Source organism: Rhopalosiphum padi, chromosome 2 (assembly GCF_020882245.1).
Source record: "Rhopalosiphum padi isolate XX-2018 chromosome 2, ASM2088224v1, whole genome shotgun sequence".
In the NCBI taxonomy this organism is placed as follows: domain Eukaryota; kingdom Metazoa; phylum Arthropoda; class Insecta; order Hemiptera; family Aphididae; genus Rhopalosiphum; species Rhopalosiphum padi.
Genome location: NC_083598.1, coordinates 70,351,053 through 70,377,451, shown reverse-complemented (window position 1 = coordinate 70,377,451; position 26,399 = coordinate 70,351,053). Strand labels below are relative to the sequence as shown.

Sequence of the window (26,399 nt, the reverse complement as noted above, 5' to 3'; positions counted from 1 at the left end):
CAGGTTATATCGTGCTTCGCATTTTGGTGGGAGTTTGTGTTACAACGTTGGTGCAACTGATTTCACGGAAGTCGAATTACTGTTATCACGTTTCAGGAGAACAGAAAGAGAACTGACGAGTGATTAGAGAAAGGGGGCTAAATTTAGACAAATTAGTAATTGGTTTAACAGAAAGTGAATGAGTAACGAGGGGTGAGTGTTATGGGCGTTCTAGGTATATTTTTAACTTGTGCCATCTGCACTGATTGTTTCCCGTCAGCAAGTCTCTACTCTTCAATAATGTTGTTAAAAGTGCTTTTTTAATGATTCCATTAAAATGTTTTCGATAAAATGCAGTAATTTATTGATAGGCCTCTGTGTCGTACAGTTATGTTCATCGGAGATAGGTAAATTATCGTCTATAATGAGTTGAACAGTGGCCAGTATACATTAAGTTACGGTTTGTGTTTATTGCAGCATCGTTTTATGGATCTAGTTATGTCAACGTACCTTATCAAGATGCTAAAAGCACGACAGAAATCAGTTTTGCTTTTCGTACGAAACATTTGGATGCGTTCCTGTTTTTGGCTGCTGGTAAAACGGACTACTGTTTTGTCCTGTTAGAAGCTGGTAAGTTAAAGGTAAAGATTAATCTTGGAGCTGGTGAGTCAGAGATATCATCACCAAGAGGACTTCGACTCGATGATCTTAATTGGCATCTGGTTAACATATCACGGAAAGAAGGAGATTTAAATTTGGCAGTTGATAAAATACACATTGTCAGGTAATTAGTAATCTAGATTTTATATGTTCTTACAATCACTGTATATATCTTTTATATTGTTTAGAGAAAAATTGCCTATTGGATTCTATGAACTGAATATGTATGGTGGTCTGTACATTGGCGGTCAGGGAGATTTTTCTGAATTATTCTTAGGTCATACTAACGGTTTACGTGGTTGTTTACGAGATGTTCGTTATAATGCAGTACCAGATGTTTTGAGTAGAGCACGTTGGCGAACTGGTAGAGCCGATGCTCATTCAATATCTTGGGGTTGTGTAAATGAATTTGATGCACCAAGAGAATCAAGTATATCATTTCTTGAAGATGGTGCTTATATGGCTATACCCAGTATATTAACATCAAGAACTAATGTCAAGTAAGCATGTATGAATACTATAATAGATGCTATAGGTACTTATGAAAAGTTTTTATGTTTATAAGGTGGCAGTTTTCCATAAAAACGATATCTGAAATCGGATTAATTCTTTATAATTCTAAAAAAAGCTCAACATTAAGTAGACATAGTGGAAATGTGGATTTTGTTGGTGTAGAACTTGTTGGTGGTAAAATACGTGTTGCTCAAAATTGGGGTTCTGGAGTCACTGAACTATATTCTGATGTTACTATCAACGATGGAGTATGGCATTCTATAAATGTAGCAATGGAAGCTGGGGGACTTGATGTAACTATTGATGCACCCAAACATAGGTATCGTTTGGCTTTAAATAATTCAGCTCTACCTTCAAAACATTTAGATCTTTCAACTATTGTAAGTAAAAGTAAAAAGAATCATTTCTTTATATTGTATTTAAAATATTTTATATATTACATATTTTAGTTGTATGTTGGTGGTCTGGAAGTAAATATGAGAAGTGGAGCATTAGCTTCTGGTATGCTTTCAGCAGGTAATAGTTTTAAAGGATGTATTCGAGGAATTTCAAACGATGGACGTGCACTTGGTTTACCAGATGCATTAGATACCTCCAAACTCATATCTCGTTGTGTTTGGTCATATGCATGTACAGAGAAGCCTTGTGTCCATTCACCTGACATTGGATGTTCACAAGTTGGAATTAATTCCTTTAAATGCGTTGGATGCGAAAATCACAGTGACCCACAATGTGTTCGTCCTGAATTTGTACAAACACATAATGTATATACTAAATATTCTAATTATTTTTATAATAAAAATACTTTAATTATTTAATATTTTACAGGCAATGTTAAAAGTTCCATTACCAATTTCTATTGAAGTATTAACTATAAACAATTTGATCGTAGTTGAAGGATCCACAGCAACTCTAACTACATCAGTTATTAGTTTGATACTAGATTATAATCATTATGGGGTTCGAGAAGCAGGTGTACAGTTTCATATTGTTCAACCTTTTGCTAAACATGGAAAGTTGAATATCGAGTCTTCTAAGTCATCTACTGGGATTTCAATCTCTACATTTAACATGCTCAATATTTTAAAAAATGAGGTAAGGATAGTGTTATTTATTTATTATTAATTTAATTTAACAATTACTTGTAAGTTATATTGATAACCATAATATCAGATAGTCTTAATTGTGTATGTTACATTTATTATTATTATTAAAACAAAATTATTATAGGTATTTTATGTTCATGATGGATCTGAAAGTACTCAAGACTTTATAACACTTGAACTTGAATTTACATCTAATGAAGGTTTATTACTACCAGATTATTTACAAGAACGACAAAGATTTATATTACCTGTTAATATAACTCCAGAAAATGATACACCAACTGTTCGTATACCATCTGATTACAACTTTATTTTGGCTCAGGTAAAATATTTATTTTGTAATTGACAAACATGGTTAATGCTTACTTATGTTGTTTGTCTAATTTTGTTGAGTTTTTTTTTTTAGTTTATACTTAGTGTCTTTGTGAGTTGCATGCAGTAGCTACTGATTTTTTCACTTTGCATTTTTTTGTTGTTGAATTTGTAAGTAATTTTAATGTATTGTTAATGTTTTGTTTGTTAAGTTATTGATTATTTCTAGGGTACATGGAAAATGCTGGATAAGGATAAAATAGTAGTGATTGACCGGGATTCTAGCCCAGAAAGACTTATTGTATCTGTAATGAATATTAGTGGTGGTTATTTAGATACAACTGACAATCCAAATGTACCACTAGAAACATTTACTGTTGCTCAGATGAATAATGGTTTTATTGGTTATAGACACACTTCAAATGAAACTGGCCATTTTACTTTTACTTTAAAAGTAAGTATTTACATTAATTTTAGTTCAAAACAAATAATTTAATTTAATTTCTTTATTGGTTCATTAATTTAATTCAATATTTATTTGAAATAAATTCTTAGGTATCTGATGGAGAAAAGGAAAGTGCCATTACATTGATACCTGTTAATGTTTATAGTTTATTATTGACTCACGTTCAAAATACAGGTGCCATTTTAGCATATAAATCATCTGTTGTAATTAGTCCTTCTAATTTAACATTTGTAACTAATGCCGATGATCCATCCCTTGAGTTGACATTTAAAGTAAGATTTCACGAATTTATGAATGTAGTATTTGATTTGTATATTCTTGTATGATATGATTTATTTAATTTTACTAGGTTGTAAAACATCCAAAATTCGGAGCACTAAAACTGATTGACGGGGAACAAGCACAAGATAAAATTACTGTGTTTACTAATCATCAATTAGAAAAGAAACTTGTTAGTTATGTACATAATAGTGAAGGTTCTCCGACAAAAGATTTCTTTAAAGTAAATATAAATATACCACATATTACTTAATTCTCATAAATGTTAATATTTAATGATTGTCGTTTTATTTTTAGTTTGAAGTATGGTCTGGTCAAGTAAAATTAGGTGAAACATATAAGTTTGAATTTAATTTTGTTGAAGTACATTTGACTGTGGATGTTTTTGGTCCTTTAAAATGGCATGCATCTAGTGAGACTGCAGTAAAAAGTGATTCTATTAAAGTACAAACCCATCCAATACTTTTACACCCAAGCTCCATAATTTTTGAATTAACTAAAACTTCACACACCGCTTCATTATATTTAAGGTTTGTTTATTATCATTGTTATAACTTTTTTTTTCTACTAAAAAGTACTTTTAGGAATAAACCGTTGGTGGATGGTGAAACATGGACTCAGAATGATGTAGACTCTGGACTTCTGACATTAAAACTACACCATGACACATACTCTCCTGCTACAGATTTGTTTGAAGTAAAAATAAGTGCACCTCGCTGTCAACCAATAGTGTCTAAGTTGTTAAATTTTGAATATTCACCAAGTCCATTATTGGTTCAAGCAGTTTCTGCTTTTATTCATCCTTTAGAAGTAATTATTTAGTTTAATTATTTTTTTTTATAGATTTTTGAGCAAAATAAACAGTAAAAAAGCATTAATATTTAAAATAATTTATTTTTTAATATTTAAAATGCATGCCATTGTGAAATTTTAATCAGTGTATAACTCAAATTTATTTTTCTAGAACTGTTTTCTGATTAGAAATGTGAAAATATATAGTCATATTATATGTGTAAACAGAGGTTTAGTAATTATCATACTATTATTATACATGCATAATAGTATAATTACTAATTCAATTTGGTATCATGAATATCATATTGTGAACCTTGTTTTATAAACTGAAAATTGAAATGACCAATATGTATTTAAATGTATTTTCTTTAAAACTCATACCCTAAAGATAAATAATAAATGTATCTACTAATTTTATTATTGTACTGTAATGATTCTAATTTATTTCAGGTTATAGAAGGTAGTTCATCTCCATTGACCGATAAACACATCTCAATTAAATGTGTTGGTGTAAATCAATTACGTTATGAAATTTTATCTGGTCCAGATCATGGTTATTTACATTTACTGATTAATAACAGTACAGTTAAAAATGTAACTGTGTTTACTGAAGATGACTTGTATGATAGTACATTGTCTTATTCACATGATGGATCTGAAAATAATCATGATTATTTTAAATTTTTAGCTACTTCAAAAAATGCCAATTTTCAAGTTAGTTTTTTTTTTTTTTTTAATTGACATACCTTAATATTATATTAATAATATAAATATATATATATATATATATGTGTGTGTGTGTGTTTAGTATGTTGGCCAAGTTAATATATCTGTGCAACTAATCAATGATAATCCCCCAAGTTGCGTGACAGAGGAAAATTTACGTGTAGTCACTGGTAGTGATAGAACTATAACTAATCACAATTTACAATGTCAAGACAAAGATGTTGATACACCAGTAGCATCACTGATTTTTACTATAAATTCAATTTCAAATGGAATGATATTAAATACTGTTAATGATCCATTTACAACAGTTATGAAATTTACTCAAGTATGTATTATTTCCTAATAAACAATATTTGCTTTTTAATTATATTGTATTAAACATTTTATATACTATTTTCAGGAAGAAGTAAACAATGGAAAATTGATTTATCGTGATGAGTTTTCGGCTGATACTAAACAAAATCGAAATAGTGTTGTGGAGCTCGGAGTATTTGATGGAAAACATTCTATTGATCTCAAACTTCAAGTTGAATCTTCTCCTCCATTTATAAAAGTATTAAATAATTCTCAGTTAATGTTACGACAAGGAGGAGCTGCTACTATCACAACTAATCACATTTATGCTGATACTAATTTAAACATACACTCTGATAAAATTAAGTAAGTGTATAATGTATGTATGTATGTATATTGTATATATATATATATGGAAGCTCATCAAGGGCACTCTTGTTCTTTCTCTTTCTCTCACTACCCCTGCCCTACAGTCAAAAAATTAATGTTTATTTTTAATTTAATAAATTGTCTGATTTTGTATTTTATTTTAGCTATCAAGTAATAAATGGCCCTGATCAAGGAGAAATAGAGCTTGGTACAAACCTTGAGCCTTTAAAAACTACTATATTTAGTCAGGCTGAACTTGAAGCGGGCCATGTACGCTACCGACATAATGGCGATGTGGAAAGTGTTCGAGATAGAGTAACCATCCGTGTAACTGCTGGTAGTACTGTATCTAGAGAATTAGAATTTGATATAAGGCTTTTACCACAACACTACTGGGAACCACTTGAAGTCACTAAAAACTCTCCAATAATAGTTGATGAGTCTACTACCATTGCAGTTACCAGACAATACCTCGAAGTAAAAAAAAATATATTGTTTTAATAATAAAACTTAACTTTTCTACTAGTTTTTTGGTTTTTAATTTATAATTAATTTTAGGTAAAACAAGGCATGGTGCCACCTTCAGATATTATGTACTTGGTAAAAGAACCCCCACGTTATGGTTATTTAGAAAAAGAATCCAATGAAGAAGATCCTGGAAATCCAGAAAGCAACCATTTAACCACATTCAATCAAAGTCTTATAAATAGTGGTCACCTTTACTATGTTCAATCAACTATGAATCAAAGTACTGATCGATTGGTTGTCGATATTACAAATGGAGTAGTTTCATTGTATGGTCTTGTTGTAAGTAATATTATCCTTAACGGTTATTTCATAATACAAATAAAAATTATTTTTTTAACAGGTAAGTTTTGTGATTGTGCCAAAAAATGTATATTTAACAAGCTCCCAGCTTAATGTTATTGAAGGAGGAAATGTGACTTTAAGTGCCGACACATTTCCTGTTATGAGTTCCTATTACACAGATAGAGTATCTCGATATTCATTGGTTAGTGCTCCAAACCATGGACGTATTGTGCGAACTACTGCTGATACTTTTGATCCAACTATAGATTATTGGAGTCCCAAACAACTAGCAAGATCACAAATAATGGTTAGTTAGAATTTACTCCTCCAAAGTCCATATTAACTAGTTTAATGTTTTGTAAATTTTATTTTCCAGTATGTTCACGATGGGTCTGAGAGTACTGACGATAGTTTTTCAGTTAAAGTAGGAGTGTCTGATGAGAAAGAAAGCGCTCCAGTTGATATTGAAGTTAAAATAAATCCAGTGAACAATCAAAGACCATTGATTATAAGAAATACTGGTATTAAAGTTTGGAAAGGTGGAATTGGGCTCATAACTTCAGATAACTTAAGTAAGTCAACATCAATATCAATTAAAATAATTTTTTACTAAAAAAAATGCGTTATTTTAGCTGTTGAAGACAAAGACACGGATGTTTCCAACTTGACTTTCGTAGTATCATCATCTAGATGTGGTCATGTGATATTAGAATTGCAACGTGCTGAAAGATTTACTCAAGCACAAATTGATCAGAGTATTGTTTATTTTCAACACTCAGGAGAATATTGTGATGGTGAATTGGAACTATCAGCCACTGATGGTCTACACTCTACAGAGATTGTACAATTTCATATAATGGCAGAACAAGCCTCTATAAAAATTTTAGTCAATAACCCTCTGCGAGTATTTCCGATGCTTGGACGTCAATTGACTATTGACCATTTAATGGCTCAATGTGATGATCCAAATTATCAGGTTACTTATATTGTAAGAAATGCGCCAAGATATGGCATTGTATCAAAGAGTGCTTCTTACGAAGATTCAAATCAAATGGCAATTACAAATTTTACTCAAAAAAATGTAAATGAATCAGCTGTGTGGTATCATCATGTATCAAAATATTTTTCCAGTAACACTACCAATGATGTTTTTACATTTGATGCCATCTGTGAATATGCAATTCCAATTACTAATCAAGTAAGTCTGCTGAATAAAATCAGCCACTAATATTTTATAAATATCATAATTCATACAATATTATTATTATTATTATTATTTTTAGACTTTCAATTTAGAAATTACTGTATCATCTGGTGGTCTTGAAGAACTTTTAATTGGTGATAAAACTAGAGAACTTGTGGTTAAAGAAGGAGAATCGACAATTATTGACTTAAATACTACTGCCATTTTAACATTTTTAGTAAATAGCATTGGCATTAGATCACCGACTATCAAAATTGAACTCACAAATGAACCTAAGCATGGTCGTGTGTGCCTTGATGATGTATGTGATCGACGAACATTTTCCCAGGGTCATATGCGGCGTAATCAAGTCAGATATGTACATGACCATTCAGATACCTTGTCTGATAGTTTAGAATTTTCCGTTTACTTGGACATTGATCCTACCGCTGTTCCTTTGTGTAATGTCACCATTCCAGTAAGCATCATACCTGTAAACGATCAACCATTCTTTTTAACTCAATCATATCCAAATTTAAGACTTGTTCAAGGACAATCTGTAACATTAACTAGATCAGAATTGTTAACTGAAGATCCAGATACACCACCTGAACAAATTGTTTATGACATTGTAACTGGGCCCGCTTATGGTACTATATGTTTGGCTGGTATTAAAAATTCTGTTAGATTTACTCAAGCTGATATTGATGCCGGTGAAGTGGTTTATAAACACGATGGTCAGTTGAAACCTACTACATTTTATTTCAGAGTATGGGATGGTCAGTTTAATCCAGTCTATAAGGTTTTTCAAATATATGTGATACCTGTTACTCTGAATGTAACTGTATCGTTACCTTTGCCATTACTTCAAGGAACATACGAAACTGTAGTGAATGAAAAATTATTCCAAGTTGAAACAAATGGAGACAAGGATTCAGTTGCTTACAATATCTCAATGAATCCTAGGCATGGAGTTGTCTTTGTAAATGGAACAAAATCTAAATTATTTTCTCACAAAGATTTAAAAGATGGTAGAGTAATTTATAGACAGACAGATTTGACTTCTGCAGCAGATGCATTACGATTATCTGCTCAAATGCATTGTGAACAATCTCCTATAATTAGAGATTTATGGTTAAATATCAGTGTTGAACCTCTTGTGAAAACTGGAGCATTTTATCCTTTAACAGGATTAAAATCACAACTTGGTGTTCAAGTTTTAAACGCTGAAATATTAGCAAAAACCACAAGTTCTGATCCAAAGTACAAAATTTTAAGAAAACCAAAATTTGGAAAATTGAAAAAAATTGTTAGGAGGTCAGGTGACAAACAAGTTATTCGTGAAGTTGATGTTACAAAATTTTCACATGGAGAAATAGCAAGTGGAATTGTGTATTTTGTGGCGAAAAAAGTATTAGAACCAGTAGAAGACAGTTTTCCATTTTTATTAACAGCAAATGGTGTTCAGCCAGCAATTGGTGAATTGCGATTTCACGTATCTGTAGCTGAACCTCCTTCTACTACAACACCGCATTTGCCTACTACCACGTTTAAGTACTCTTCAACTTCTGTTGGAAAAAAATCAGATATTGTAGAAATAGCTAGACCAAATATGAGTGATGACTATTTGTTATGTGTTGGATTCATTATGGCTGTGGTTGTAGCATCCCTGGTCATTGTAGTTCTTATACGGTGTCGATCCAAGAAACGTGCAGAAGAGTTGGATAAAATGAATCCCATGCCTTTACCTTGCCCACCTGATGATTTAATGACCACGTCTCCTAGGATGGACAAGAATGAAAATCATGGATGTAAAGTAATAGCTTTGGGTCCACCAGAACATGCTGAACCAGAGACTGATTTTAATATGAGGTATCCATATGGTGCTGCTGATGAAGAATACAGTAGCAGTGCTGATGGTACAGAACAAAATAACCCAATGCTTAGAAGAAATCAGTATTGGGTTTGACGTAAGTAGTCAATAGTATCAAACTATTATTTATTAAGTTGAAAAAATTAAAAATATATAAAAAAAATACATTTTTTTAAACTATTATTATTAATTTGTACAATTATAAATTTAAATTAATTGTATAATGATTTATTTATTTTTCTTTTTGATCTTGATTAGAGTATTGAAAAATCTAGTCTGTAATATTTATAATGATAACCCACATTTCCTAATGTTATATTGCAAGTTAATCTTATTACTAAATCTTTTTACTTCCATAACAGCTAACTATTTTAACTTTAAGTGACAATATTTTAAGGGCATGTAACACATTAAATTAAGCTTATGTTAATAAATTATGTATTTAAATACAAAAGATGAGTGCGGGTAAGGTATTGAATAAACTAAAACAACTTGAGATGGAATACCTGTACTTTATATAACCCAACTTTTATATTATTTAGTTTTTATTAATTGATAATTGTACTATTGAAACATCTCATGTTTGAATATCTTTATGACATTGTCTAGATCACATAATTGACTGATTGTTTTAATAAAATAATTAGTAATTTGTTGTTTGATTAGACTAGAAAAATATGAAAACGTGTGTTAGTATTAATTGGTTTACTGTACTCAAAGAACGATAACAAGTGATAAAATCATGTTGTTGACAATTTTTTTTCCATTTATGTAATACTGATTAGTTTATACATTTGTGTTTCTTAAATTTTTCATATCCAGTCTCTGAATTTGTATTTAATGTAATTTGCAAATGCAGGACATTTTACTATGACAATTTATCATACCTCTATATTGTTTGTTCCCTTGCAATGTACAATGCTAAACTACTGGCCAAGAAATTGTGTCGAAAAGTATTTAGGTTACCTATATTATAGTTGTACACTTGAAGTGTATCAACTATCTGCCATAAAATAATAATGTAAACATTTAAAAACATTTATTAAGTCCTGAGCGCATGTCCCAAAATGTAATTATATTATAGTTTACCGATATATTATATGTCTCAAAGCTCAATTGATTATATCTTAGTTTTCTTATTGTACATACTATTTTTAGACTAATAAAAATAAAGTAATAAACGTAAACATTTCAAGTTTTTTAAGTGATTTTTAATAAATTGTCATCACTGTGTGGCATTTGCCTACACTCTAATATGAAAAGTGCCCAAAAAATCCGGTGCCCTGAGTATAACGTGTTCGAATTCCATGAAAGACAGTTTGCCGTCGCCGTCTACGTCTGCTTCTTCAATGACTTTTTCGCATACCTGAACGATCTCTTCAGCTGACAGTTGGCTGCGCGTCAATAGCTTTAGCACTTGTTCAAGGTCAGCAGGTCCAATGTGATGGTCGTCATCGAAATCTATAACCACCACCGTTAAAAATAACATTGTGTAGTACTAAAAAACTTCAAATCGCTTACAAATTGGAATTAAGTAGGTATGTTAGATTTAATTATTGGTAAAGGTCCAAATTCTAAAAGGACTTTTACGATATCGCGTCAATGGATCAAATGTTTAATTATATGTTGTATATAAGTGTGACGTGTGAATCCGGAATCGTATCTATATCCTATTGGCTATTGCACCTATTTATAATATTAAATATAAATCGTATACATATGTTGTAGCACTATGGTGGAATCCTAAACTTAATAACGTACAATGTCTAGGATTTGCAACAATGCAACATATTTACAAAAGAAATTATTTTTTTATTTTCATAGTGAACATTTTATAGGTGTTCCTCTTTTTTTCAAATGACTACCATATCATTTTAACTTTATTCTTTTTCTTCGATCTTCGGTAAATACATTTTGAATAAGTTGATGTATAAACGTTGGATATTGCTGAACGAATAGATTTTTATAAAATATAATCATTGTAAGTTTGGATTAGCAAAATACTGTATTTAATATTTGTGTGGGGTGTACTATCAGGTTCTACGACAAAATATCCAGCGTAAATAATAATTTAAAATGTTATTACGATTATTACAATTGTACCAATATTGAATATTAATATTGTTTCCAACTTACCATAAATCTTAAAAGCATAGTACACTTTGATTTGTCTAGGCGCCTGTTCGCTAAACACCGACAATAAATCTAAAAAATCTTCGAAACTTAACGATCCATTACCTTCTTTCGAGAATACCTGGCATATGCGTTGTTTAAAAGGGTTTTCCTGCAACAAAACCCAATTTTGTAGCACACGTAGACAGTTGTTTATGAATTGTATATACCACGCGGTATCATCAACAACATTGTATATATTGTATTTTGTGTTTACTTAATAAACAAAAAATTAACCCGAAAAAGTATGCAAATTTAAGAATTATTAGTCCTTACTCTAGTCATCGTTAATCACACTTCATAGGTACCTAATTAAGTGAGCGAATGTAAGTTCCTACATGATAAAATAAGGTTCATATGTAATTTTCTACACTAATTACGAATTATTACAATTATTATTATTTTTAAAATTATTAAATTAAATTAGATATATAGCTTATAAATTATATATTATATAGAATAAAGAGTTAAAATGTATGACAGTATTATAATATGATATAACTGTTATTAGATTGATAACTTATAATATTCCTAGTGTAGGAACTTACACGTGTACCTTTTTTTACCGTATAGGAACTTACGATTTCCCAATTAAGTTTTAAAGTAACAAATGTATAAATCAGGACCGATGATAGGGGGCAGCCAGGGCTGTAGCCAAGCTTTAAAGTGGGCCCGGGATCCGGCCAAGTCCGCATATCAGGTCATATTTTTAACCTAATGTTTACTTCAATATATTATGTGCTGTAGTGGTGCCATATTATATTATGTAATATTTTTATTATATTATATTATGTAATATTTTTATTATATTATTTTATGTAATGTTTTTATTATATTATATAGTAGTGCCATTTGGGGGTAGACAGGATGGGGATTTTTCCCTTCCCTCCTTGTTGACAGCAGACCAGTGTCAGACTATTTATAAACGGCGAACATTGTTTGTGCTAATAACCTGCCTAAAGAATAGATAATAAAAGTATAGCGTATAGCGTATGCTTTTGAATTCATTATACCCCAAACCTTAAACCAACATAACTATAAAAACACATTTTTTTTTTTTATAAATAATAAAAACATATATTTTTAAGTATCAGCATATTTGTATAACAATACGTCAATACTTACATAATATCATTATTATATAATATCTTTATGTTGTATTTTTGGTAAACACATTTTAAAGAACAATGCTGGATTTTATTAGTAAATTTAATACTCGTGTAAGGGAGGCCCAGACTAGTTTGTCCCTGGGACCCTTGATTTATACACCAATTTGTATATGTCTATTATTATGACAATGACATTATTATATCATTACAAGCATTATGACATTATAATTACTATAGGGCTGGGAATTGAATAGCCTAAAAATGTATTAAAAAAACTATGGTTACGATATAAAATATTAAGTATACTAAATCTTTAAAATATAACATCAGGCATTGTGTGTTTGCGAATATATTTTCAATTATTTACTATGATAATATATGAGCTTTGATTGATCAGTGATCACACAACTAAAACGTTATTATGGAGACATGGGCTGCTAACCTATGATAGGATCTCAAAATCTTATAAAGTTGTTGTCAAAGCAGTGGCATTATTAAACACATTTTTAAAAACTAAAAAAAATAAAAGAAGTAAATAACTACGAAATATACAATACATGTATAAATTATACATGTTTAAATAAATAATAAATAATAATAGTTATATTTTCAATATGGACAATGTAAAAATAACGTATTTTTCCATCCTATAATAAATTAAGACAAGTATACGTATCAACAATATAATAACAATAATAGGTAGTAGGTACCTTTTTATTTTTTTTAATTGATCAAAACATAAAAATATATCTTTAAGTACCTTGAGTTCTGGCAACTGTTCGATTCGTTCTTGTGGCACTCTGATTTTCACCGGTTCGTCTCCAGTCATTTTCTTAGGCACTACTTCTGGACAAATCGCTCTATACCTTTTGTACACTCTTTAAAAACAAAACGTGACTAAATTAAGTGTTATATCTAATTAAAAAATTATTTTTTTATTATTTTCATATAAACCTACGTTTTAACAGTGCGTTGTGTATGTGTACTTACAAATTTAAAAAACCGCAGTACTGGAGTATGCGTGACTAAAAACCTTTTTAGATTACGATTTTATGATAAGTTTTTTTTTATTTAATAGGTACCTACTATTTATATAAGAAAAAAAGACTTCAATCTTCAACTGATAGGATGGTTTCTGATTAAAAATTAGACCTAGTTAGTATTTCGGATAGGTCAAAGTTGAAAATTTCCAGTATTTTTCAAAATATTGAGTAAAAAAAAAAAAAAATGGGAAAATGAAAATTTTACTGGATATAGCAAAATCTATTTTTTTTTTGTGTGTAATTCTAAAACAAAAAATCGTAAATACTTACTTGAAATTTTTACTAAATGTATAATATCAGCATTTTTTGTACATAATTTTGAGCTACTTATAGACATTTAACATTATCGATTTTTTTTTCTAATATAATTTACTAAAAGATTTCCCGCAAGTTGTTACTTATTAAAGTAATTAAAAATATTAAAGATGCATAGTGATAACGTCTGGCCGTTAGAAGGTTGGGAAGTCATACCTATATGAGAGCAAGGCCGCAAGGGTGCCAAAACCTAGCGGGGTGACAATCATAAAAAAACTTTTTTCATAGCACATAAATATATTTATATATACTCGTATATATTGTATATGTAGCTGATTGATCGACTACATAGTATTACGACGTAGGTACGAACGGAATCAATTAACAAAGTAAGAGTATGAGTTTGTACATCATGGTGTAGTATTATCATTAGAAAAATTAATTTATTATTCCTAGCTAAAAAAAATAATAATAATTTTCTAGGGGATGACATTTCACTCCCTTGCACCCCCTATTGGGCGCCCTTGTATGAGATTAGTGTTTCCTCTTTGTGAATAGATATTTGGTCAATATGTGAGGTTTTCCAAGCTCCCTTATTGTGAATTATAATTTACCTAGTTAAGTAATGGTAATAAAGTAAGTACAATTAAAAGTGAACTAATGATCGTGTGTTAATTATTGCTAGTCAATATTGTATGATTACTGATTAGGTATTTAGGTACAGTTATAATTGTAATTTGTAGTACCTACTTATCAAAAGTCAACTATAAACTTAAAAGTATATCTACAAGTACAATTTTTTAATAGACATTTGAAGTTTAATTTTAAGTTATTTAAAGTTTAAATAATGAATAATGATCTTAATTATTTTGTATATAACTCAAAGACATTATTCATGAGGACTTTGAGTATTACGTAGGTGTATTACGAATTTTACTATATACGCAATGACATTTTCAAATGCTATTTTTTCGGCAAAAATTAATTCAACCTACCTAATATTTAATATTAGGCACCAAAATAGTAAAATAAAGTTAGTTAAAATAATTTGAATAGTATCATTATAAAACGTATCATGAAATATATACTAAGTAATTTAGGCTGATAGACTGTCTCCGTAGTCCGTACAGAATCGTTTTTCGTATACGATTATGTATCATTAAATTGAAATTGAACACACCCATTACAGTGATCTACTCGATATTCACTGTAAAACGGAGTGGTACACACTTGCATACCTTTTATATATATGTTATGTAAAAAATATATATGTATTTATAGTAGGTAATAGGTACTCGTATTTATTATACCTATAGACTATATTCTATCGTGCTAAGCATTATCGCCGCGCATTACCACGAATTAAATTCTAATAATAAATGTTATGCTCACGTATCATTTTTGAGTAAGCTTATAAAAAAATGCTTGTAATTCATTTTGTTAGTCTTTGTTGTAATTTCAAGAAACATGTGCAAATTGTGTACCATGAAAATATGAAATAAAAGAAAAAGCGAAAAATCTTTCAAAAATATATATTAAGATGACAAAATCTAGAGTATGAAGATTTCATTATTATTTATTTATTTCACATTTATCAGTTTAAACGAGACTAGTAAATATTCACCATTGACCACTACGGTTACCACCTACCTCAAACGTATTAACTTGATTTAAAATCAATTTCAAAATTAAAATAGACTTAAAAATATTTGTATAGACGTCAACATTAAATTGCTTTAAACAATAAAAGTATTTTCTTTTTTAAAACCCCTAGAGTTTAGGGCTTCTATGACCTATGCCCCCATACAAACTTTAAACAAATTGAACTGTCTTTTAATATACAATGCAATAAATTATTTTATTTTAAATTAAAATTTGATTATAAGTTGAATGATTTCTTTTTCGATACACAGACAAAATAAAAGACTAAGATATTGTTGGCTTCCATCATAGTTCCATAAAATCCGAACCAGAATTTTCATCCTACTTCCTTAAGAGGGCTGAAGCATACCATGTTTTAAGGGTTAGTATTTAGGCATTTCATATTACATGCACATTTTGGCTATGTCAATGTGTGAGAAGTAAATAAACATTAGTGTGTCTAAATCCATTATCCATTATCGCATTTTTCGCAACGAAATTTGAATTCCCAGATTTACGATAATAATCAAAATAAACAATACCTTATGATAATTCGTCGAAAAAAAGTACATTATTATTTTTCTATACATCTAGTAGATTTCATTCATAATTTATTATAGTCGCGTCGTACCCGCATCATAAAAAATAAAATATAAATAAAAAATTAATTTGTATAAATAAAAATATTAAAATAATAACTATTGAAACCTAAGTATATATTTTTTCTGTGTTTATTTTTTATCACAAATCATTTAATAAACTAAAAAAAAAAAAATAGTAACTGAATATTTATTTTATTTAAAATTTTAATGCTAATTGAATCCTGATTTATACTTGTAATTGATAGATATTATTGACGCCATATTACTTTATAGTTTCTATTCTGTATTTTTATCAATATTGGTTTTTTTTAAATGCGTTTTAGAAAATGCTGTGTATTCTGCATAGGTAAAATATTCGGTATGCTACAAAATTTGAGTATTCGACCACCACGAAAAGAAATGTAATTTCCGAACTGTATATAATGAAGTTCTATGATTATTATAATAGGTATATCGTATATCCATTACCCACTTGTCCGCAAGAACTGAGAAGTCTCCCTTGTACATCAAAAATAATTAATTAACATAATTATACGTATGCAGTGACATCAAATCTATACACGGTATGAACTCATATTATTATTGCTTCATAATATTTATAAAGGTAGTAAAGGGTGGATCGCGTTTGGGCGAGTTGGTAAAAATTACTATGCGTTTGAACCACGATGTCATCTATGTATACATTGTAGTTTTTGTAGTTTTAGCTAATGATTTTATAACATTGTAAAGTAATAGTATGATGTTTTTTTAATATGCTGTAATGCATTTGGGCAGTATTCTACTAATACATTTCCAAATAGTTTAGGACATTATACATTAATACACTCTTAATAAATAAATAGTTTTAAATCTTAATAAAGTTTAACATTTATGTTTTGTAAGCAATTTAATTATTTTCATATCAGTGTACCTAATATCTTAAAATACAAATAAATATTTTAATTTATGTACAGGTTATGTGCATAATATATAGTATGTATAGTATATCTACATACAATTTAAATGAATAGTGATTTACTAAATTACAATTTGTTAATTTTTTCGAGTAATATACTTGGATGTAAACGATTTACTAATTTAGAAAATCTGTGATTCCGTCCTTATTATTTATCTATATATACTATATTATTATTTATATTAGCGCATTTTTCTAAAATTATATTAAAATCATTCTCATACGTCTTTTGACTTTGACTCTTGTTTTGTAACAAACAAAAAATAGCTGTAATAAAATTTCCTCGAACCTGTACGCAGATTGACATGGATTACAGGGTGTTCCCATTTTATTATATTATGATCATTCAATTTTTAAATTTTGGAAAATTTTACCAAGGACATTCTTGATTTCGGACATTTTTGTATAATACCGATAAATATATCATATTTTTTTAATGTGACGTGTGCAGAGGTCTAGGTATGCAATATAAGTAGTGCTTAAGCACGTATACCAGTACTCAACATTTTTATTGCAACATAATGGTCAACAATATCATTGTGTAGTCTTGTAGATACATTTTTACAGGGTATTTTACTCATTATGTTTCGTATGTTACATTTTAATGTCTAATACAATTTTGATTTTGTCTTTTTGTTATTATTATTGTATGTAATTTTAAGAAGCCATCATAGTAAAAATGATATGTATACAACTCTCCAGAGATGGCCGATGGGGATATCTCAATTCTCAAGTGCGTCTCGATTTTAGTTTTTATATTTTTTATAGCTCGGTTGCGGCCGCAGTGTTATCGACAAATTATATGAAATATCCTGAGTGCATCCTCGGTCCATAGCATACCATAGGTACCTATTTTATACACACCACCCAGATATACATATTACATTTATATACATTTTTGAAAATATAAAAAAATTCAATAAAATAGCAATAAAACAAAAAAAAACATGAAAACATAAACGAAGTAGGTACATGCGAAAAAATTCATATATTAAGACTAGATTTTTTCAAAAGAATGGCATATAAACACAATAAAACACCAGCCTATATAGATAGTAAATACTCTACAACAAAAATAAAAACAATTTTAAAAGTAGTACACTCAACCAATCGTAAGGATGTAAGTTAAAATAAAAAATAATAACACAAATAAGAATCACAAAATATTTTTGGGATGTTGCCTGTTTAGTGTTTACCTCCTAAGGTTAGGATAACTATCTAAATGAATTGGGACACACATTCAGACTACGTTATAAATATGATCATTTTTTTTCTAAGGACACACTCGGCTGATGGCCTTATTCTGAACGTACTTGGAACATTAAAAAAGGGTCATTTCGATACGCACTCGACCCCCCTCCCCCAGAGATGAGTGATCAAAACAATCAAAAAATTAAACTTCCCAACATAAATATAACAATATTATCTGTGTTTATAAGTCAACTCAGTCGGTTTATATGATCCATTACAAATTATGAAAAACTAAATACTTTAACAGTTAATAAATACGAGTGTATGTATTATATAGGTATTGCAAAAAAAACCAATGTACTCGCACCAGTATTATTGTCATCTTTATGTTAGAAAATAGTTTGATAGTTGTACGATTTCTATAAGTATGTAACACAAATGATAGCTATTCTAGCAAAACATATTTTTAAACGAAAAAATGCATGTGTTACGCGTTCTTAATGTATAAGAAATATTATTTCTGAAATCTATAAAGACGTCATATTTTTACTGTCCAGGCTATTCAATCACTCTAATGAAAGATAAATTATTGTGTTTAATTAAGACATTGTTGAACCAAGTGAAACAGTGGGCTGTAACTATGGAATGGCAAGGCACGGCAATGCCCCGGGGCCCTGGACTTGGAGGGCCTAACCTAACCTTTTAAATACAATGTGTATTATAAAAAAGGGTGAGCAAGTGGGTATTGCTTTGCTGTATAGTGTATAGTAGAGATGAGGATGAGTATAGGTCACTATAATGGATGTGTTAAATTTGAATAACAGGTATCATTGTATACGACAAACGAGTCTGAACGGAGATGATTTGTCAGTATAGGATGATTGGTGGGATATATTATATTATTACATATATTTAAATTGTAATATATCGTTATTTTACGTGATTTCGTAAAAAATTAAATTTCATACGCTCGTCGCTCATAAAATGTTTTCTATATTGACGCTGGAGTTCTTTTTTACAGTTATTTGAAGGAAAACTTATGGAAAACCTTGTATTGGGTTTTATAAAATTAGGTATAAATCACAAAAAATGTATGAATTTTCAACTTCAAAATTCCTTCCTAATTTTTGCGATTTTGACATATTTCGTAAACATTTGAACTTTAAATGCTTATAAACAAAAATTATGACTAACGATTTTTGATTTTTTTTTTTTACTATATTAAGTACAACTTATAATAATCATTGTATTGAATTTTAAAGATTTTTTTTTGGAAAGCCAAATTTTTTTTTATCGGTATTTCAAGAAAGAACAAATTAAAAAATCGAAAATTTCAAAAGTCTACAAATAGCTTTAAAAATGTCAAAATATTTTTAAAATTTAATCGTAAATATATATAACGCTAATATAAAAATTTGGTGAACATTTCAAGTATTTACATTGATTCATTTTTGAAAGACAGCAAAATAAAAAAAATCGATTTTGACAAAACTGCAGATTATGTGTAAAAATTCTCGTTTTTCTGTTACTTTTTTAAGGTTTTTCCTGATGCTTTTGAAAACTACTGAAAATTTTTTATTTTTGACCCCCCCCCCCCCAAAAAAAAAAAAATACCAGCCAGATTTATTTTCCTTTTCAAAAAGGGGCTGAAGTCAAAAATCGAAGCATTATTTCTACTCTAAAACGAAATGACAGACACAAAAATAAAAAAAACATACATCATTGTAAAATCAATACATTATTCAATCCGTTTAGAATCTAAAATAATATACTAATATTTGAATTGTATTTAAAAATTCACGAGACAAGTACTGTTAGAAAAAAGTGCAAAACATACCATACCATATTATTAGAAAACAGACAAATGTAGTATGGACACTAAAGAACTAATAAAAACATTTTCTGGAAGCTGGAAATAAAACTTTGAAGAGCTACTTTGTAGTTTTGTACATATTATAACATAAATAAACTATATTTAAAATAATTTATATATAATAAACTATATTTATTTTTTAATTTTGGTAATATATGGGGGTCAACGCTTGATACTACCCCGGGGACTCAATGTCCCAAATTTGTAGTTACACCACTGGCTGTAACCTACCTGCAGAAAAAAAATCCTTTTTATTTGCGTGAGCGGGAAAAGGACAATTTACATTTTATACTCAGATATCGTGTAATCATAGTCGAAGGTATATAAACGTAAGTAAGGTAATCAAACGTACCAATAATCCCGACATAAATTTGAAGTATATGATTTCAAGAGAAGTTCGGGATTTTTAATAATAGAGCACCCTTTTATAAACACGCCTAATCTCGTTATTATTATATACTTAAGTACTCGATTAATTTTGTCTAGATTCACCTCTGAAAAATTGGGCGCAAGTTCAATCGTCTAATAATATTGTTATTGCTTAGGGTGGACAAATTCCACCCATGTGGCTACATGTGCGTCGTATATTTCATTATAAATTATAATATAGGTATACTGCAGAGTATAGACATAATACAAATCATTTTTACTTTAACATTAGGTATATATTAAAACAAAAATACATACAAAAGTTGAAATAAAAATAATATGTAGGTACTCTATTTATCTAAAGCCTTTAAAAATATATATATGTATAACCGGTTTTAATTAATCAGAATATTTATGAACGCATTTAACCGGTTATTTAAACTAAAAAAAACCATTAAAAAATCATTCAGGTTTCGAACCCTGCCTACAGTAACACTATATTTGAAAAGAAAACATTTTTCTTTCTTTTCTTAAAACCAGTAAGCTTCCTATAAAAAGAACTTATTCAGTCGTTTCACAACAGTTTCAAAAAGAATCTATATAGTAGATTATATTATTCCTTTTATTGGCATTATTTTATATAGTGTGGTGATACAATTAATACTTAATATGTATAATAAACTAATAACCAATGAATGTAGATAATTTATTTATAGAACGATAATTGTTTTATTATTTAAATATTAATTATGTACAGTACTATTATAGTGTTCTTAGTTTTATTTTTATATCAACCGCGGCGTTTAATAACACGAATAAAACAATGTTTATTGCTATAATCAATGGATTAAAAACAAAACGTTTTCTTTAGATGATTTTAATTAGGTAATAGTGGTTATACTATTTGGATATGCGTATGTCATATAAGTATAAATATTTAAAATTAACAGCTATAATATTATATCAGTAAAGAAATTATGATGAAATACTACAATTCACAAATGTTCAATTTTTTTTGTAAAATCCTCTTCAACTTAAAATAAACACGTGTGGTTTAAAAAAAAACACACACACAAACACAAAACGAAGTATACGTATAACGCAAATAATACACGTCATCTCCTGTTTGCACACATGTGCACAGGAGCTGCAGTGACTACCGCTATATTATAATATTACTCACCTAAGTATTTCCTTCCTGGTAAAAAAAGTGCAGTCCTGTAAACGGAGTAAAAAAAATAATAAACACACATTGTGGTTTCCGGGTGTAGCTATATTATAATACACGGGGGAATGGTGGATGTTGCATGCAGGCCCTCGCGGTTCCGCGATAGAATTTTTTTTCTCAACTAAAAAATGACTACTATATATGATATCGTGTGTCGTGCGTGTTAACTCTCACTCAATAAATGACACAGCAATGAATGATACGACAACCGAGAGTAAAAAATATAACAAATACATTCGATTGTATAGTAGTCTCCCCTGTGTGTATATATAAATATATATATATATACATTAATATACACTGTATAAATATATTATTACTTATAAACTTTTTTGTGTTTTTGCGGCACAAACCATTATTAATTGACCCAACCCACTCGGCATCGTCGTAGACGACCTTATATGTTATTTATACACCGATTGGCGTGCCAGTTAAATAATACATATTTTAAATTGATAATAATAATACGCAGGTACATTATATTCTGTTTGTTCGACATTCAAACACAAGAGAATATTAATGTCCATAGTGCACTAGACCCCTCAAAAATTTAAGTGGCACTAAATCACATGACGCCGGACTTGTGTTGTCACGTCGTGATTTTAATCGAACGACAAACATACAATACGATTCTTATTAATATTCTTAAATCTTAACAAAATTATAATAATATACACTATTGATTATTTGTTTTATTATATATATTCCGGATGTGTCAATAACAATTACACAGAAATTATTTGCTCAAGTCTTTTGTTCGTATGATATAGCTGATAAGCTGAATACAAGTCAATTTTCAAGTCAATCCTAAAGTGATGACAACGGTAGATATTACTTAACAATACTTTTACAGATTCCTAGTGTGAAACAGAACCACTGCAAGTGCTAGACTATGGATTGAATGCATTCTACCAAGTATACAGATCTACGGTTTGTTTATTACGCCGTTCACGGTTTGAAATGTATACAATACGTATAAATCGTATATAATGTAAATACGGAACCGCCGAAACCAGTTGAAACACGAAAACAAAATAAAACATGCCGATTTAGGGTGGGTCATCGTCTCATCGAACAGGTGGTAGTGTACATATGGGGAGGGCACGAGGGGTGCGTATTGGACGAGCGGCATAATAACATGCAATATGCCAATATATCGTCATTGAGCGGAGTATGTACCTACCGTTTCCGACAGGCGTCGATTGCGTACTCACTGGAGTAGATGATCACCGAACACACGAGGTGGTGACGAGCGATTGACGTTAAAATTATTAAATATTAATCGGTCACGACAATGACAGCGTTCGAATTGTTTTCCGTCATGACGAATATTTTGTAATTTATATTATAGAATATAATTCGGTTAACATATACGTCAAATCAGTAAAATCAGTTGATAAACGCACAAAATCTCGCGCAAAGTCCCAGCTGAATTGTTGCCTACGTTTTTTGTGTATTGTTTTGTAAAGCGTATCGGTTAAGAGGACATCGAGCAATTTCTATTGTATTACTGCAATAATTATTATAATATCCGTTGCGATGCCAACTGCAGCAGAGGCATGGAGTACCTATATACCGGCCCGTGTTCCGTCCGCCATACCGCCAAGGCATGAGGTATAGTGTGGTAAGTAGAGGGGAACCAATAAATAACTGAATTTACACGTCCTACAAGCTATAGATATAATAATAATCTACGTGTGTACAATGTTTAACGAGTGCACACACATATGTATATGTATATAGGTCCCGAAATTAAAAGAATGTTTTAGATCCGACGACCGCGGCGATATTATCAAATAAATTGAATAGTTTTCCCGGAATATTTTCGGATTTGCTACCAGAAAAAAGTATATAATTTAAAAAAAAAACTCGCTCCGCACCGCGTGTAATAAACATCTCTTCTCTACGAAAAGCTGTCATCCCTCCGTGTAATGCTCATGCAGTTCATCGACTCCAAATCGAAAAAAAAACCGTTTAATATACATTTATACATTATAATATTATCGTTTTTGTCACGTTCTACATTTAAATAATTTAGTGGTTCTCGGAATGGTCCAGTCTCGGGGAAACTGAATCTAAAAATAACAGAGAGTCGGAGGAAGATACGTATTACACATTTATCAACACACACGTTTGATTTTAATCTCGCGTTCACGGATTCCATTATATATTATGGTGTGCGATGCGCGCCCGACATTCGACGGTATACCATATTCATATACTATAATATGTCTATATGTATACAATATTATAATAACCATGTATTCCAGTGTTGGTCTGACCCACCAGGCGATTGGCCGAGGTTTTTTCTTCAAATATGGGGGACCAACACCGGTCGACAGTATCTTAATGACTCAATAATTTCTTACTGTGATTTTATTATTCTGTTTATTTTCGTCGCTTATATAATAACCTACCTATACTTGTTGGTAATTAACAGGGCTCAGGACTTAAAGCATTTGCTTATTTTTATGGATTGGCTTAAAATGTATGTCATATTAAAACAAGTTCAATTATGAAATTTGAAAGTACTTTTTATGGTGTTTTCAAAAAATCCCTCGGAAAATCTATAAACAATAAAGCAAAATGTCTCGAAAGTGAAATTTGATTTTTTAGTTAGAAACTTTTCCAAATCATTTTGTTTCAGGATTTTGTGCAGTCTTAAATTATATTATTTTTAGTACAGTTACAAATTATATCTAGTATCTACTATATCATGTAAAAAGAAATTTTTTTTATTATTATATATTTTTGCTCAAATTTAAGTTTTTGAAATGCTTATTTGAGTGCTTATAATGATGTTTTTAAGTGCTTATTTTAAAGTTTTAAGTGCTACAAGTCCCGAACCCTGGTTATTAGGAATATTGTAATTATTTTATTGATTTCAAAAAAAAAAAAAGTATTGACCCAATAATATTATGTTTTAAGACTAGGAAAAATAATTTTGCCCGGATGATATGCACTTGCAGTAATTATTACTTGAGATAAAGTATTCGTATTTTTCTCGTTTTGAGTCAAGCTTGTATTTGTCGAACGCATTGTTTTATTTAAATATTCGAAAAAAATTCCCGTCCAACGTGCAATTGAGCCTAACTCTTCAATTATTTATACAAATCAGAGGTTCTCAAACTTTTTTACTCCAGTCCTCATTAATGAAAACCGTACCAAACTTTATTCCGGTATAATTATTATTTGTTCTCGTCTTCTTAATTTGTACCGCTGGTGTTAAACACTTATTTTAAAATTATATTTGTTGTTTAAAATGTTTATATTGTCTTATATCTATGAACAATTATTGAATTATATCGCATTTTCGAACGAGTAATTTTATTAGTTTCCGACAAATACGAATGATTAATTGTAACTATGCGCGTGCAATATCTTTATAGTGTTAATACATTCTACGCACTTTTAATGTCTACCGACTACGGTTTTTTAACTTCACCACTTAATATTATGTGCTATAGCCCGACACCTAAAATGATATCATCAGTGCTGCTCTTCTTGCATGTTAATTATTTTCTTTCCAAATGCAAATAATAGGTTATTTCAAATGTCTTGAATCGCAGCAACTGGGATAATAATAAATTACTTTCAAAAATACAATAAAATAATATATTGACTAGTCCACAGATTGTATTAGCTAGCACAAATATCTGCCCCCTCTCAGCAAACAAGCACTAAAACACGCCTAAGACAACGTAATATTGTAGCAATATATTCCGGGTACACTTACGGCTCATGAAAACCCCTCCGTAATTGTATCCGGTTATGTAATTGGGGGGTGGCGGGGTACATGACCTGCTCGCCGCACTCACTCGTTACATAATACATTATGATCGACGAAACGGGGTAATAGAGGTTTACTACGACGATAACAAACCGTACAGGTACGGGGGAAAAAAACCTGAAAACCCAATCGACTGTCACACCGGCCGTATGTGCGTGTATAAGACGCACCGCGGCGCCAACAAGGAATTATCGTGTAACGCCGTTATTATTTATCAGTCACCTGATAATCTTCGAGCTGCGATTCGGTGAAAGTCATCGCCTTGTTGCCCATAACGTCGCCGCCGCCCGTGGTGGGTTACACGTCGTGTTGTAATGAACCTGCGCTGCTGCAAGGACGAACGAGGAGATAACTAAGCATCCGCGCAAGTCTTCGGCCGAGAGAACAGATTTAATAATTTGTCAGAAATACAGTTGTTGGCACGGGAGAGTGAGAACCGGACCGACGTCTGTGTAAAGTGTAAAACACAAATGAGTATCCGAACGGGCAGAACTATAATAACACCGAACGAACTCCTCGAGAGCGGTAGGAACACCCCTCACCGCGTAAACTAGAGCGTAGTCACGCGACGCCACGACGGACAGCCTTTTTAATACTTTTGATTTTTCGCGAACTGGGCGGAATGTCCGCGACGAACACACACACACGCACAGGAAAATGTAATTTTCGATGTCATGGGTGTGGTGACCAACCGTCTATTGGATTCTCAGACCCTTTTCACTCAACGAGATTAAAAAGTACATCGTCCAAATTTTAAGTCAACCATTGCTCGTATGATAACTTTAAAAAAAGGGGAAACATTA

General features: G+C 30.3%; 2 protein-coding genes across 2 annotated transcripts; one reads left to right on the top strand and one right to left on the bottom strand.

Moving 5' to 3' along the window:
- The first annotated feature begins 113 nt into the window (after nt 1-113).
- On the top strand, nt 114-10,572 carry LOC132920251 (chondroitin sulfate proteoglycan 4). The gene is made up of 21 exons (XM_060982493.1): nt 114-386; nt 457-763; nt 828-1,139; nt 1,205-1,532; nt 1,602-1,916; nt 1,981-2,247; nt 2,383-2,580; nt 2,800-3,024; nt 3,126-3,308; nt 3,386-3,538; nt 3,613-3,845; nt 3,900-4,125; nt 4,561-4,824; nt 4,919-5,164; nt 5,240-5,499; nt 5,667-5,979; nt 6,061-6,309; nt 6,371-6,619; nt 6,689-6,884; nt 6,945-7,510; nt 7,596-10,572. The coding sequence occupies exons 1-21, from the start codon at nt 317-319 to the stop codon at nt 9,462-9,464; spliced, it is 7,029 nt and encodes a 2,342-aa protein (XP_060838476.1). The 5' UTR covers nt 114-316; the 3' UTR covers nt 9,465-10,572.
- Nucleotides 10,265-26,374, bottom strand: LOC132920253 (calcium and integrin-binding family member 3). Its single transcript, XM_060982499.1, has 5 exons — nt 25,819-26,374; nt 21,762-21,796; nt 13,410-13,527; nt 11,505-11,652; nt 10,265-10,829 (listed from the first exon to the last, which is right to left on the bottom strand). The coding sequence occupies exons 1-5, from the start codon at nt 25,867-25,869 to the stop codon at nt 10,612-10,614; spliced, it is 570 nt and encodes a 189-aa protein (XP_060838482.1). The 5' UTR covers nt 25,870-26,374; the 3' UTR covers nt 10,265-10,611.
- Between the last annotated feature and the right edge of the window lie 25 nt (nt 26,375-26,399).